Source organism: Gorilla gorilla, chromosome 2, assembly GCF_029281585.2.
Source record: "Gorilla gorilla gorilla isolate KB3781 chromosome 2, NHGRI_mGorGor1-v2.1_pri, whole genome shotgun sequence".
In the NCBI taxonomy this organism is placed as follows: Eukaryota; Metazoa; Chordata; class Mammalia; order Primates; family Hominidae; genus Gorilla; species Gorilla gorilla.
The window spans coordinates 41,986,622-42,002,063 of NC_086017.1; the positions used below are offsets into that span (position 1 = coordinate 41,986,622).

Consider the following 15,442-nt stretch of genomic DNA (forward strand, 5'->3'; position numbering starts at 1 on the left):
CAGTTAAACCTCCATAGTTTCTATTTTCTGGTTGGCTAACAGGCCTTGGGACTTGCTGAAACTTGTCTGCTTTGGATTCGGGGTCTGTTAAAATATCTAAACGGAAATGATTTAAAATCAGAATAAAAAAATAAACAAATACATGCCTGTTTGGGAAAATTTGGAAAAGATAGGCAAGTATGAAGAACACAATAACATTTGCTTGTAAACTTACCAACAAGAAAGGATGTATTCATGCAACAAATGTTTGTTGTGCATCTACTATATCAACACTTCAATGTGCATGTGAATCTCTTGGGGACTGTGTTACAGAGCAGATTCTGATTCAGCAGGTCTGGGGTAGGGCCTGAGGTTCAGCATTTCTAACACGCTGTCAGGGATATATTGACTGCTGGTCCACGAACTACACTTTTAATAGGATCTGACCATAGGCTGGGTCTTATGCTTGTTCTTGTGTGTTTTCTTGTCATCCTTTTTAAGTGTGTGTGTTTTTAATTGTGACAAAATACACATAACATAAAATTTACCACCTTAACCATTTTTAAGCATATGGTTTAGTAGGGTTAAGAATGTTCACATTGTTCGTATTGAAAACAATGAAAATATTGAAAAGAATTAGATCTCCAGAATTCTTTTCATCTTGCAAATCTGAAACTCTATATTCATTAAACGACAGTTCCTCAATCCACTCTTTCCCCAGTCCCTGGAAACCACGCTTCTACTTTCTGTCTCTATGAATTTGACTACTCTAAGTACCTCATATAAATAGAATTATACATTATTTATCCTTCTGTGTCTGGCTTATTTCAGTTAGCGTAATGTCTTCAAGGTTCATCCATGTTGTAACATGTGTCAGAATTTCCTTTTTAAGGCTGGATAATATCCCATTGCATGTGTAGACCACCTTTTGCTTATCCATACATCAGTTGATGGACACTTGGGTTGCTTCCACCTTTTGGCAATTGTGAATAGTGCTACTGTGAACATGGGTGTACAAATACCTCTTTGAGACCCTGCTTTCAATTCTTTGGGGTATATACCCAGAAACAGAATTGCTTGATCATATGTTAGTTCTATTTTTAATTCTTTGAGGGACTGCCATTTGGTTTTCCACAGTGGCTGCAGTATTTTACAAATCTACAAACAGTATACAAGGGTCCTGATTTCTCTGCATCCTTACCAACACTTATTATTTTCTGTGTTTTTGATAGTAGCCATCTAAGTGGATCTGAGGTGGTATTATTTATTAATTGCACACTTGCAATCATATGGTATGTACAATTTTACATCCTTTTTGTTAAATGTAACATTCTATCATAAGCATTTTCCCCTGCAGTTTGAATTTTGATAGAAAGCCTTTTCAGTCTCCTTCCTCTTTGAAGTGAAGTTGTTCATATTGATCTTTTTTCCTTTGTGGTTTCTTTCTTTGATTTTAAGCTTAGAAAGCTTCCCTATGTAGAGATCAAATAACATTCACCAAGTTGAATCTATTTTTAAAATACTTCATTTTTAACATTTGCATCTAATACTCTGGCATTTGGTTGTTCTTTAAAAGCCCTTTGACTGCAAAGAATTACGCAAAATGTTAATAGTGGTTCTCCCTGGGTGGTGAGATTATTCATAATTTTTTTTCATGTATTGCTCTTATGAGTGAAAAAGTACATGTTATTTAAACCACAAAGGACCACCCTCTTGCCCATGGAACCAGCCCGGGTCAGCTCTGGAAGAGATGGGGGCATGGAATGTGGAGAATCTAGCTGATGGTGAATTCTTCCTGGACCTCCACTTCCTCCATAGTAAAAAGAAGGATGGACTGTAGGGTCCTTTCTGGCCTCAAAGAAATTCATCATGTTTTTAGGCCCAACTTGATAGTGTCAACCTAAAATAATCAAAAACGTCAGAATCTAGTTTAAAGAGAGTTTAATTAAGTGCGAAGGTTAAAAGTGAGCCTGCCGGCCGGACACAGTGGCTCACAACTGTAATCCCAGCACTTTGGGAGGCCGAGGCAGGCGGATCACAAGGTCAAGAGATCAAGACCGTGCCAGCCAACATGGTGAAACCCTGTCTCTACTAAAAATACAAAAATTAGTTGGGTGTGGTGGCACGTGCCTGTAGTCCCAGCTACTGGGGAGCCTGAGGCAGGAGAATCGCTTGAACCCAGGAGACGGAGGTTGCAGCGAGTCAAGATCGCACCACTGTACTCCAGCCTGGTGACAGAGTGAGACTCTGTCTCAAAAAAAACAAAAAACAAACAAACAAAAACAAGTGAGCCTGCCCAGAAAGAACAGATTCCAAGAAATTTGAGAGTGTTCATATAGAAAAAGTTCAGGGAAGTTTAACAGGATTTCAGCATGTTTGTATGTAAGGCTTAATGCATAGTTACAGTGATCTGATTAGTCAAGGTGGTCTTTTTGAGTGGTGGGGGAGATATATTTAACATTCCACACAGTAGATGTAACCATCATTGGGTCTTGGACTGACGCTATCTGGTGCGAGTTAGGTACAGGACAATGAAGGAGGCAGTTAATGTACAACAAAGATCAGCAATTAGAAGCAGGAAGATCTGGTCTCTCCTAGTCATTTACAATGAGGAAGTCAAGAACAGTGGGGAAGAGAGTGAAGCAGAATTGCAAGCATGCGAGTTATACATAACCCAGTCTCCAAGGCCTAACTTCCCCCTTGGCATAATAAATTTAGAGGGTTCTGAAATTTTTATTTTTATTTAAAAACAGGCGTCCATTCCTTGGCTGAAGTAGTACCTCCCCAGCCTAATTAAATACTACACCTTTTTAGAGAGAAAGGGGGGAGAAGGCTGTGGACAGAGTGAATGGCAAAGGGTTAGCTGGGGGTGGAGGCGGGGAGGGCATTGCCGAGCTGGGGATTAGGACCTCCTGCAGGCGGGTGTCCATCCAGCTGGGACTCAGGGCCGTAGAGCAGAAGGGTTAAAAGGGATACTGTGGGTAAGGTATTTGAAACAGTGCCTGACACCTGGTACGCACCAAATTAGTGCTGTTTTTGCCCACCCCGTCCCTTCCTTGCCTCTTGCCCCTGCCACGCCATTTTCTCCACCTTCCCTCCCTCCTCTTTTTCTCCTTCCTTAGTCTCCCTGATCCTCTCCATTTCTCTTGCACTGTCTCCTCTTCTCTCCTTCCCTTAACCTGTCTCCTCTTCCTTCTTTTCTCTCCTCTCTGGATGTGTTGGTTCTAGATAAAATCTGTGCCTATTGTTGGCCATGCCACCTGCTATGAGTGAGCTTTGCCCCAGGGGCCTTACTGCTGCCGGGAAGGTACCCAGTCTCCTCCCCGGGTAAGGCCCACTAAGCCTCAGAGCTCTGCCCTGGCTAGGCTTTCTTTATATATATATTTCTCTCTATATATATTTCTATATATATTTCTATATATATTTCTATATATATATTCTATATATAATATATATTTCTATATATATATTTCTATATATAATATATATATTTCTATATATAATATATATATTTCTATATATATTTCTATATATATATTTCTATATATAATATATATATTTCTATATATATTTCTATATATATATTTCTATATATAATATATATATTTCTATATATATTTCTATATATAATATATATTTCTATATATAATATATATATTTCTATATATAATATATATATTTCTATATATAATATATATATTTCTATATATATATTTCTATATATATTTCTATATATATTTCTATATATATATTTCTATATTTTTTTAGGCAGAGTTTTGCTCTGTTGCCGAGGCTGGAGTGCAGTGGCGTGATTTCAGCTCACCGCAACCTCTGCCTCCCAGTTTCAAGTGAGTCTCTGGCCTCAGCCTCCTGAGTAGCTGGGATTACAGGCACATGCCACCACGCCCGGCTAATTTTTGTATTTTTAGTAGAGACGGTGTTTCACCATGTTGGTCAGGCTGGTCTTGAACTCCTGACCTCGTGATCTGCCCGCCTTGGCCTCCCAAAGTGCTGGGATTACAGGCGTGAGCCACCATGCCCGGCAGTACAGTTACATTTTTTTCTGTGGTTGTTGAAACGGCGTCAATCTCTTTTTACCAGTCTCCAAGCTCCATGAGGATGGGGACTTGTCTGCGTTTATTCCCTTGTATCCCTTGCACCCAGCATGGTGTCTGAAATTAATGGGTGCTCAATAAATATTTTCAATAAAAGATTCTACACTACAAATCGGGCAAATATGAATTAGCAACAGCCTAGCCTGCACTAGGCTTTGGAGACACTCAGATCTGGGTTTGAATTGCTAACTGTAGATGGACAGCATGACTTAGGTAATTCATTTATGCTCTTTGGTCCTCAATTTCATCATCTGTAAAATGGGGATAATGTGCACCTCTCTTATGGGCTGTAATAAAGATTAAATGAAATCTTATATGAAGTACCCATCTACTCAAGTTCCTTTTAAATTTTATTTGCATAGCATTACAGGATTTGTGAAATAGTGTATATTTTAAGGCCTAAGACTTAAGACAATTCATTATTTCATGGGTAATAGAATTTTATACATCTATGTAAAGACCCAGGACTGGCCATCAGCAGACCTGAGTCCTCCAAGTTCTGCCTTAGCTAGTTTTTGACCTTTGCTCCAGGGGCCTTCCTTCTGCCTGGAAGGCTCCCCAACCTTCTCCCCAGGTAAGACCCACCTGGAGGCCATACCTGGTTGTAGGATGCAAGGTGAACATGACTGAGTCTCATGCATCTTAATCTGCAAGATGAAGAGTTTGGGTAGGGTTAAACGCATCATGCAGGCAGCACCCTTATGGCTTTGGCTCTATCTGCTTCATAGCTATAGTATTATTTGATTGCTATTCTTTCTTTAAAAGTTTATTTTTATTCATTTATTTTTTGGAGACAGGGTTGTGTGCCATTACCCAGGCTGGAGCGCGGTGGTATGATCATGGCTTACTGCAGCCTTGACCTCCTGGGCTCAACTGATCCTCTCGCTTCAGCCTCCTGAGTCACTAGGACTACAGGTGCAGCCACCATGCCCAGCTAGTTTTTTATTTTTTGTAGAGACAGGATCTCACTATGTTGCCCAAGCTGTCTCAAACTTCTGGGCTCAAGAAATGCTCCCTCCTTAGCCTCCCAGTGTGCTGAGATTCCAGGTGGAAGCCACTGTGTCCAGCCTAAATATTTTACTTTAAAAGACAACTTCATACCACTATAGTAAATATCACAAGTAGAAGGTAACAACAACAAAACCCAGTAGAATGAAAACAAGGCAGTGCTATAAAATTCTTGCCAGATATTACTACCTGCCAAGGCTCAGAGTCTGAGGCCTCTTCAGACTTTGTGAAGAAGGGAAATTAGCACATGCTGGAGAGATGGTAACCACTTAATGGCACTGCAGCGAGACATTCTGCACTCGCTCAGGACCATGAGAGTTGAAAAGAGCACGAGTGATTCAGTGTCATTTGGTTTCGTGTGTATCCCTAGTACCCATTTCTCACTTTGGGAAGCACTGGATTCGATCATAGACCTGGAAGGAACCTTAAAGATTACCTGACCCCCCCCCATCATTTTATAGATGGATGAGCTGAGCCTGATGTGGAGGTGGCTGCTCATGCCCTTGACCCAGCCATGTGAAGACCTGTGCCCTCGATTCTCAAAATGCGGGAGTCGAAAGACAGACAGACAGATAGATAGATAGATATGCAGGAGTTGAAAAATAGGCAGGCAGGTAGATAGACAGAGAGATAGATATGCAGGAATTGAAAGATAGATAGATAGATAGATAGATAGATAGATAGATAGATAGATAGATAGATAGATAGACAGACAGACAGACAGACAGACAGACAGAAAAGACCTATGCCTGACTATGCTTTTGTAGTGTTACAGAAAGCAGCTGAGACATGGAGAGTGCCAGCAGTGTGGCCGCAGGTCCCCAACTATGACCTGTTCACATGCAAACCACCTTTGTGGACTGTAGTCAGTACTTTTATTTTAAGCTCAGCTCTAATATATCTATGTACATTTTTGGACTGGCCTTCTGTTGGCCGGTCACATTTCTTTCTTTCTTTTTTTTTTTTTTTCAGACAGAGTCTTCCTCTGTAGCCCAAGCTGGAGTACAGTGGCATGATCTCGGCTCACTGCAACCTCCGCCTCCCGAGTTCAAGCGATTCTCCTGCCTCAGCCTCTTGAGTAGCTGGGACTACAGGCGCACGCCACCATGCTCAGCTAATTTTTTGTATTTTTAGTAGAGACAGAGTTTCACCGTGTTGGCCAGGATGGTCTCAATCTCCTGACCTTGTGATCCACCCGCCTCAGCCTCCCAAAGTGCTGGGATTACAGGCGTGAGCCACCGCGCCCGGCCCATTTCTTTAGAACAGGGTGTGTCACTTATAAGTAGACTCTGTTCCCTTCAAAACCCTCTGGCTCCTCCAAAACACTTTCCTTGCTCTATTTCATCCACAAGAAAAATGAACTGCTCTTTCACATTGGTCAGAAGAGGTAACACTTGGGACAAATGCATCTAGTACCATTCCAGAGGCACAAAGGAATTTTGGGTGCGGGTTATACTTTTTGATTTTTTATAAACCACACAGATAAAAGTGGACAACAGAGAAAATATTGAGTTCAACATGGAGATTGGGCTGGGTGCAGTGGCTCACGCCTGTAATCCTAACACCTTGGGAGGCCAAGGTGGGAGGATCGTTTGAGCCCAGGAGTTCAAGACTAGCCTGGGCAACATAGAGAGATTTCATCTCTACAAAAACTTTTTAAAAAATTAGCTGGGCGTGGTGGCACACATGTAGTCCAGCTACTCGAGAGGCCAGGGATGATTCCCTTGAGCCTGGGAGGTCAAGGCTGCAGTGAGCCATGATTGCACCACTGCACTCCAGCCTGGAGGACAGAGCAAGACATTGTCTCAAACAAACAAACAGAGAGAGTATGCCAAAGGGGGTTAAAACAAAATAAAATATAGTGTTTTAAGTCCTGGTCCTCCTCCTCCATGCCCTGCCTCCCCGCCACCCTTGCCAAAAAAATTACTGTATAAATTATATATAGAGAACAAAACTAGGCCTTAAGGTACTAGGATCGTTTTGTTCCTCTCCATATGTGAATTTAATTCCACAGTCCTTCCTTCAGCACTGAACACTACCCCAGCCCTCAATCCCTCCCACCACATTGCCAATCCCTGGGTGGCAAATCCAACAGCTTGGCCAACAATTCACTTGGAGTGGCCTCTAGTTGTGTCAAAGATGCTGTATTTATGCATCTATCAGCTTTTGCTGCAACACAGCCCACTCTCCCCTAACTCAGCTGCTTAAAATAACAAGCATTTATGATTGCTTATGAGTATGGATCAGCTGGTCAGGCTCACTCATGTGTCTGCAGTTAGCTGAGTATTTGGGTGGAAAGCACTGCTGTGTCTGCTCTTCCCAGCCCTGATTTGCGAAGCCTTTTTTGCTTCTCAGCGGGGTTTGGTCTTCCTGAGCACCATCCTTATGTCTTCTCCCTGCACCCTGGGTCGGGCTGTCCATTATGGTTCTCTTAATAGAAGGTTGAGCCTGGGAGACTTGTCATGGATCAACATGTATTGCAGTTGGTTCCTCTGTATTGAAGTCCACTGCAGTTTACCCTTCTAACCACATCTGCTTCCACTTTCTTCCACCTCTTACCACACACAGCATCATGAATGCCTTTTAGCTATTTATCTCTCTGAGCGGGTGGTAAGCTTTTGAGAGCAAAGAACACATTGCCTTTCCCCTGCTGTATTACCACCATCTGGCCCAATGCATTACGCATAGTAGGTGCTCAGTAAATATTTGATGACTGAGATAAATGAGTGAATGACTGAAATTATTGATGAAACCAGGAATGAGGTAGAATGAGGTCTTGATGACCCCCCAAGAGTAAAATAACTGGAATTCCCCTTATTAATTTTTTATCCTGTCACTTTAAGCCCCATTGAATCCCAAAGGACGTACAGACATGGTCTGGAGGGCCTAGTTCTTAATGGTACCAATGTTTGTTTAAATTTTCCTAACTCTAGGCAGGTGTGGTGGCATGTGCCTGTAGTCCCAGCCACTCAGGAGGCTGAGGTGGAAGGATCACCTGAGCCCAGGAGGTCGAGGCTGCAGTGAATTGTGACTGCGCCACTGCACTCCAGCCTGGGTGACAGAGTGAGATCCTGTATCAATAAATTAAATAAATAAATAAATACATAAATAAATAAATATTCCCAACTCATTGCAGCAGATACTACAGGTTTGCTTCTGGTTGCAAATGTTTGGCTTCCCCAAGAGGCAGCTGTAAAGGGGAAAGCAAGTGTATTCCAGTAACATCATGGGGAGGGATTCCTGGTTCTGATTTATTTTTCCACTTGGTTTACTAGACTTAGATTCCTGGTGTCTCACAGTCCCTCGTCAGTTGATGCTCAGTCCCCCAGAACCACACTTGTTCTCTATGACCTTGTGAAAGTTACTTGATGCCAGGGAACACTGTGAACCACAGCCTTTATCTCCCTGTGAGTACGTGAGCAGCTGTTTCCAAGATTAGAATAAAGGTGGTAGTGATGGTGGGAGATTCCTGGCCTCCCTTCTACAAAGTATCAGTAGGAGAATTAGATTAATGGGTATTTTTCTAATAACCTGTCCTGCTGGTATAGAATAAGAATTTCACAGGTACAGCTGCATAGCCTTGATATCTACAGCTATTCTTTTGTGAGGGAGGAGGGCATCAGAATTCTAATCATTGTGCAGAGCAGTGGCTCTCAGCCCTGGCTGCACATCAAGTCATCAGGGAGCTTTAAAAAGTACAGATGCCTGATCCCACCACGGAAGTGCCAGTTCCATTGGCCTGGGGTGTGGTCTGGGACTCAGAATTTTTAAATCTCCCGGGTAACTCTGTGTGCAGCCAAAGTTGAGAACCACTGGTTCAGTTTATCCCTTCTATGTCAGGAAAGGGACAATATTTATAATCTGTTAGAATTATTTGAAATTTTGTGGTTGTTAAAGCATACAGGTTTATATGCTGGGATGTGTTATATTTGGGTTAGAATAACAGATTCATCCAGGGATGAAAATAAATGTCTCAAACATGTTCTGCATCCACTTGGCTGCCCCCACCTTTTGTTATCACCCCCTACTCCATCTCATCAACTTGTCTTGAGAATAATTGTGAGAAAAAGTAGCAACTGCCCTAACACATGAATTTGCAAGATGCTCTTTACTGCATTCTCTCATTTGCTCCTCACACCAGGAAAGTCATCTAAGAAACAAACTGTTTCTCAGTTGAAAGTCCAGAGGGGAAAGCTGACAGGCTCAGCTAGGATCAAGTGCCCACCATGGCCCCATCAGCAGCTTCTGTGAGATGGACACAGGTGTCTGGTCCAACCTCCTCTGCTGCAGCAACCACGTGCAGACCCGCACAGCTGTTGGGAGGACAGATGTTAACAAATCAGGGTCATTCTTGTCCCCTGTAGGAAAGCCTGTGGGAGACTGAGCCGTCACTAGAACATGTTTGCTAAATAGAGATGCAGAGAAAAGGGAGCTTGGGGGCCAGAGGCCGGCTTGGTTGCAGGGCGGAGGGAGTGCAAAGTACTCAACAACTGGGCCCTGTGCTCTCCCTTTGCTCCTCTTCTGGAATCCAGTCAGGTTCTTGTCTTTCCTTTGTGATTCTGCTTTGCACCTGTTCCAGTTCATCAAGACACAGTTTATTTTACCACAGGTACATCTCAATATCCTTTCAAGACTTTCTAGGGTCATTATCATGCTTTGGGGTGGATTTCTCTTCTGCCTGTGACGTTGTCTTCCAAGATAGGTTGATTCTTACTAGTTTCAAGGGGTGGTGCATTTTGACCTTAAGCCAAATTCTGGTGCTTTCCCAGTCACAGGCGGTGGTATTCCATGTGAAAACAACTAAGTTTCAAATGGCTTGGGGCTGATACACGTCACATCTTGAGTAGGCTCAGTGTTTGAATCAGAATCAAAACACAAGTCTTCTGAATTTTAATCAAACGCTTTTTCTCTCCTGCCCAAGTGAGTTTATGTTTTTCTTTTCCACGGTTTCTTTTGTAGGGGTTCAGCTGTTGCAAAAATAATTGGTAATAATGTCAAGAAACTTCAGAAATTTGCCTCCACAGTCAAGATGTGGGTCTTTGAAGAAACAGTTAATGGCAGAAAACTGACAGACATCATAAATAATGACCATGAAAATGTAAAATATCTTCCTGGACACAAGCTGCCAGAAAATGTGGTAAGACTTTGGGGTGAAATGTACATTGGTTCATTCTGCAAGTTATGCTTGGCTGAGCAGCACTTGGGTTTTGGAACTGGGAAAGCTGCTTCCCTTTTCCCCAGTTCCTTTCCACTACCAATTGGTTGGTTGGTTTTGGTCTTCCTGACTCTGAAAATGGGTTTCCTATTATGTTGCTAAGGATGCCTTAACAAAGTGCCAGACTGGGTACCTTAAACAACAGAAATTTATCTTTTATAATTCTAGAGGTTTTGAGCATGAGATCAGGGTGTTGATAGGGTTAATTTCTTCTGAGGCCTCTCTCCTTGGCTTATAGATAGCATCTTCTGTATTTTCACATGGTCTTCCCTCTAATCCTGTCTCTGTCATAATCTCCTCTTATAAAGATAGCAGTCATATTGGATAAAGACCCACCCCAATGACTTAAGTTAATTACCTCTTTAAAGACACTGTTTCCAGATACAGTCACATTCTGAGGTACAGCCCATAACAGGTTTCCTCCTTGGCATTCAAAGTGCCAGCCACGTCTGGAACTAACAAACTTGCCTTAGGCTGCTCGTGCTCCCCAAGTAGCTCCTGCTGTACCCTAAGTGCATGAGATCAGCTTGCTAGGACAGCTAATGCAATGGTCTGTAATTAAAGTCAGGGTCAAGGCCTAAATTACAGAAGGAGATAGAAGAAAATGGGAAAATGTAAGACTGACAGTTTAAATTCAAGCTTATTAAGTCTGGGAGAGAAAAATACAGGTTATTGCCTGACCTCCTCCTATTGACTTGTGGGGGAAGAAAGAAATGAGCTTGGGGAGTGAAAAGGGTGTACCCTGCTGCTTGTCTGAGTGGAATTTATGAACTTCTTCTCTTGTCAGATTCACCCCTTTGTGGCTTTCTATCATAATCTCTTTGAAAAACAGACAGTTGTGGCTGTCTGATTCCTATGGTTAACCCAAGAAGCTCATCTCCTTTGTTAACGAAATATCCTTTACTGCATATATTCACTCACCAAACCTTATGAGCATGCACTGTGCATGCAAAGCACCGTGTTGGGTGCTGGGGACAGAAAGAGGAATAAGACAGTGTTGCTTTCCTCAAGGAACTGAGCAGGGGAGACCGATCTCTAAATCAATAAATGTGGGGAAGTTTTAGTTACAGTGTTCGTTAGTGTCAAGCACTGTGCTATGCAATACATTTAGTCTCATTTAATCCTCTCAATAACCCTCTTAGGTTGATACTACTGGTTTTCCTATTAGGGTGATTATTTTGATTATATAGTGGAGGAAACCAAGACTCAAAGAGGCTAATGAACTTGTCCAGGGTCACACAGCTAAGGGCTACGGTTCAGATTGATTCCTGGTGGACACATCCCTGAGCATGCTGAATCTGTTGCCTTCTAGACAATGATGACTTTCTGCTCTGGACTTGGGTGAGCCAGCATTTCCCTACAGTTATTCTTGGTGCAGTTGGTGGGGGAAGAAGAACCTTTAGAGTTGTGAGCTTAGAAGTTAAGTTGTCCAAATATCTGCTGGAGAGAATAAAAGAGGTAGCTGTTCCCACTGCAATGGAAGGCCTGTGGGGTCATCTCTAATCCATTCTTGGGGCAGATCATTCTTTTGAGCTTCACTTTTCTCATTTTTATCAGAATTGGTTGCCCCTTCCCTTTGGTAAACTACATGCTTCATTGTTACATTCCTCCCACCCTGCCTGGCGCCAGTCCCTTGTGTACCTGTCTGTCTACCTCCACGTGCCCTCAGTGTGTGACCTTGCTTTCTGGTTCTTCATTTACCCACAGTCCCTAGCACAGTGCTTTTCCTACAGTGGATATTTGAGGAATGTTGGGGGAAGTGAATCTGCTGAGTGGTTCTGTGAAGCTGGAGCCTGTGCTGCAAACAGGGAGAGTGGGAGGGAAGGAATCGACATAGAGGAGTTGAGAGAGCCTGCCCCCCACTCGACTGACTCCACCACCCCACCCCTGGTCACTGGATGTGGACAGAGGCAGGAGAATTCACTCCCAGAACCCTGTTGTTGTCTGATAGATCTCTCAAACCTATTCTTCCTGTTTCAGTGAAATTTTTGACCAATATGTCCCCAGTCCCTCACCCTCCAGCCTCAGGTAGCCACCTAAAAGTACAGTTTTTAATCATTGTTTTTCTTTCCAATTCAAGCAGGAGAGGTTTGTTGCATTTCCGTCAACACAAGCTCACTGTTTATGCTGTCATTTGATGTGCTGACTTCAGACTGAGCCTTTTCTGTGTGAGACTCCCAAACTGCTGCCAACCTGACCCTTCCCCAGGTCCACACTCATCATGTGGCCCCTCCCACATAGGAGCCTTCTGTTACAGTGACTTCACCATGTCATTGCCTGCTCACTAAAAGCTGAGCCCGTCTGGGTTTGCGATTTCCCTTTAGATCCGAATGAAAAGAATGCTCATTATTTTCTGAAGGCCGGGTGCGGTGGCTCACGCCTGTAATCCCAGCACTTTGGGACCGAGCACAGTGGCTCATGTCTGTAATCCCAGCACTTTGGGAGGCTGAGGGGGGCGGATCACTTGAGGTCAGGAGTTCGAGACCACCCTGGCCAACATGGCAAAACCTCATCTCTACTAAAAAAAGAAAAATTAGCCGGGTGTAGTGGTGCACACCTGTAATCCCGGCTATACTCAGGAGGCTGAGGCAGGACAATTGCCTGAACCCAGGAGGCGGAGGTTGCAGTGAGACAAGATTGCCCCGCTGCACTCCAGCCTGGGCAACAGAGCAAGACTCCATCTAAAAAAAAAAAGAATGCTCTGTTTAAAAAAAAAAGAATGCTCATTATTTTCTGTAATTGCAAAATGGTTGATCCTGGTTTCTAGCTCTATTTCCAGAGCCTGTGTTTGGAGCTCATCAAGGTAGAGGACTCTTTTGCTTCCCTGTTCCAGCTTCAGCCAGTGACACCAGGATTTAGATTCCAGCACCCCCATGAAATATAGTTGCCGTTGCCTCTCATCTCCTGCCTCCTTTTTAAAAAACTGCTTCACTGAGATATAATCCACAGACCATACAATTCAGTGGCTTTTTTCGTATATTTACATAGCTGTGCAGCCATCACTGCCATCAATTTTAACACATTTTTATCACCTTGAAAAGAAATCTTGTACCCTTTCGTAGTCACCTCCTGTTTTCCCCAGTTGTCCCACAGCCCCAGGTGACTACTAATCTACTTTCTATCTCTATAGATTTACCTGTTCTCCATATTTCATGTAAATTGCGTCTTACAATATGCGGTCTTCTGTGACTGGCTTCTTTCACTTCGCATAATGCTGTGAAGCTCCATCCATGTTGTAGCATGTATCAATACTTCGTTCCTTTTTATGGCTGACTACGATCCTGTTGTATGGATGTCCCACATTTTGTTTACCCATTCATTGGTTGATGGTCATTTGAGCTGTTTCCACTCTTTGAGTATTATGAATAATACCTTTATGTACAATGTGAACCTTTATATACAATGTTTTGTATGAACATATGTTTTCATTTCTTTTGTGTGTATACCTAGGAGTAGAGTTAACTTTTTGAGGAACTGCCAGACTGTTTTACGAAGTGGCTGTACCATTTTACATTCCTATCAACAGTGTGTGAACGTTCCAATTTCTTCACGTTCTCACCAGTGCTTGCTGTTATCTGACTTTTTAATCCTAGCGAGTATCTCATTCATGGTTTTGATTTTCATTTGCCTGATGGCTAACCATGTTGAGCATCTTGTGCTTATTGTCACTTGTATATCTTTGGAGAAATGTGTATTCAGATCCTTTGTCCATTTAAAAAATGGATTGTCTTTTTATTATTGAGTTATACAAATTCTTTATATATTCTAGATACAGGTCCCCTTTCTCCACAAGTATTTTCTCCTGTTCTGTGGGTTTTCTTTTTACTTGCTTGATGATATCCTTTGAAGCACAAAAGTTTTTAATTATGAAGTCCAATGTTTACCTTTTTACTCTGCTGTGAACTCTTTGAGTATAGTTTCTTGCATAGGTCTTTATTCACTAATGTCTCCTCAGCACCTGGAATAGTGCCTGGCATTATTTGTGGTTTGAATAAATGCCAAGGATAGTGGAAGTGGTGAGGAAGAACAAACCAGGATGAAGAGTTTTGTTTCAGTGCTTTTTAGGTGGTATCACATGGGAAATAAGTTTAGGGCAAGACTTAAAAAAAAAATTAATCATTTACATTTGGATACTAGGGTTGGGGTAATACCTATTTCAGAAGGCTGAAAGCCTTCTGAAAATTAAAATATCAGTTCAGTGCAAAGCCTCAGTGTTACTCCTTTCCTCCCTGGGTTTAACTCTTTGATTTCATTAGAGGAGTAGTTTTCCCTGGTGATCTTCAAATTTTAGTGTTCATCAGATCACTGGGAGAGCTTCCCAGGGATATGTGGGCCCACTCCTATAGTTTCTGATTCAGTAGGTTTCAGGTGCGGTCCCTGAATGTGCATTTCTCACAAGTTCCCAGGTAATGGGGATGCTGTTGGTTCAGGAGCCATGCTTTGGGAACCATGGGGGTACATAATAAATTGATATTATTGGTGTTGTACTGGGGAATCCAGGCAATGGATAGCTATTTTTCCAGAAGTAGCCTTACTTACCAGCAGTGGCATGTTTACATAATAATCATCAGATAAGGTCCTCTGTCTGAGGGTCATGTTTCTGCATGTAGAGCCAAGTATGTGAATTTCACCTGAGATCTTGGCTGCAAGTGAGATGAAGAGACAGAGGAAAATTACGCTATTTTTGAGCCTCTACTATGTCCCAGGTATGACATTGCTATGTGTTTTACTCCTGGTATTGTCTTGAATCTGAGTACACACATCCCCCAGATAATGTAGGTGAGTTGCCGTGGCGTCCGGTTAGCTGACTGGCATTAGAGCCCGGCCACGATGCTCCGTGCAGCCACGGCAGCTGGACCATTGTTAAACCACACCATTCTCATTAGGAACCAGAATTGTTTCAGCATGTAGATTCATACAGACTTGAAGTAGAAATAACTAGTGGCCCTAAGAGATTAGATAAAAATGAGAACAGCCTTGGTATCTTTTATTTGGCTTATCCTTGTTTTATCTGTCATTACTATGATGTTGCTACAAAAAGGTTTGTAGTAAGATTCATGGATTTTAGGGGGAAAAGTCTTCATTTGAATAACAGGAAAATTCTTATAATACTATATTAAAAAGA

At 42.4% G+C, this 15,442-nt stretch overlaps 1 protein-coding gene across 2 annotated transcripts in view; it reads left to right on the forward strand.

Moving 5' to 3' along the window:
* GPD1L (glycerol-3-phosphate dehydrogenase 1 like) overlaps nucleotides 1-15,442 on the forward strand; it is a 62,336-nt gene that overhangs the window by 11,850 nt on the left and 35,044 nt on the right. The window contains exon 2 of one of the 2 annotated variants that reach the window (XM_031009540.3): nucleotides 10,062-10,239. The exons of the other annotated variant lie outside the window; for it this stretch is intronic. Within the exon in view, the coding sequence (XP_030865400.1) occupies nucleotides 10,062-10,239 (178 nt within the window). The remainder of the gene's footprint in view (nucleotides 1-10,061; nucleotides 10,240-15,442) is intronic. 2 annotated transcript variants of the gene reach the window in all.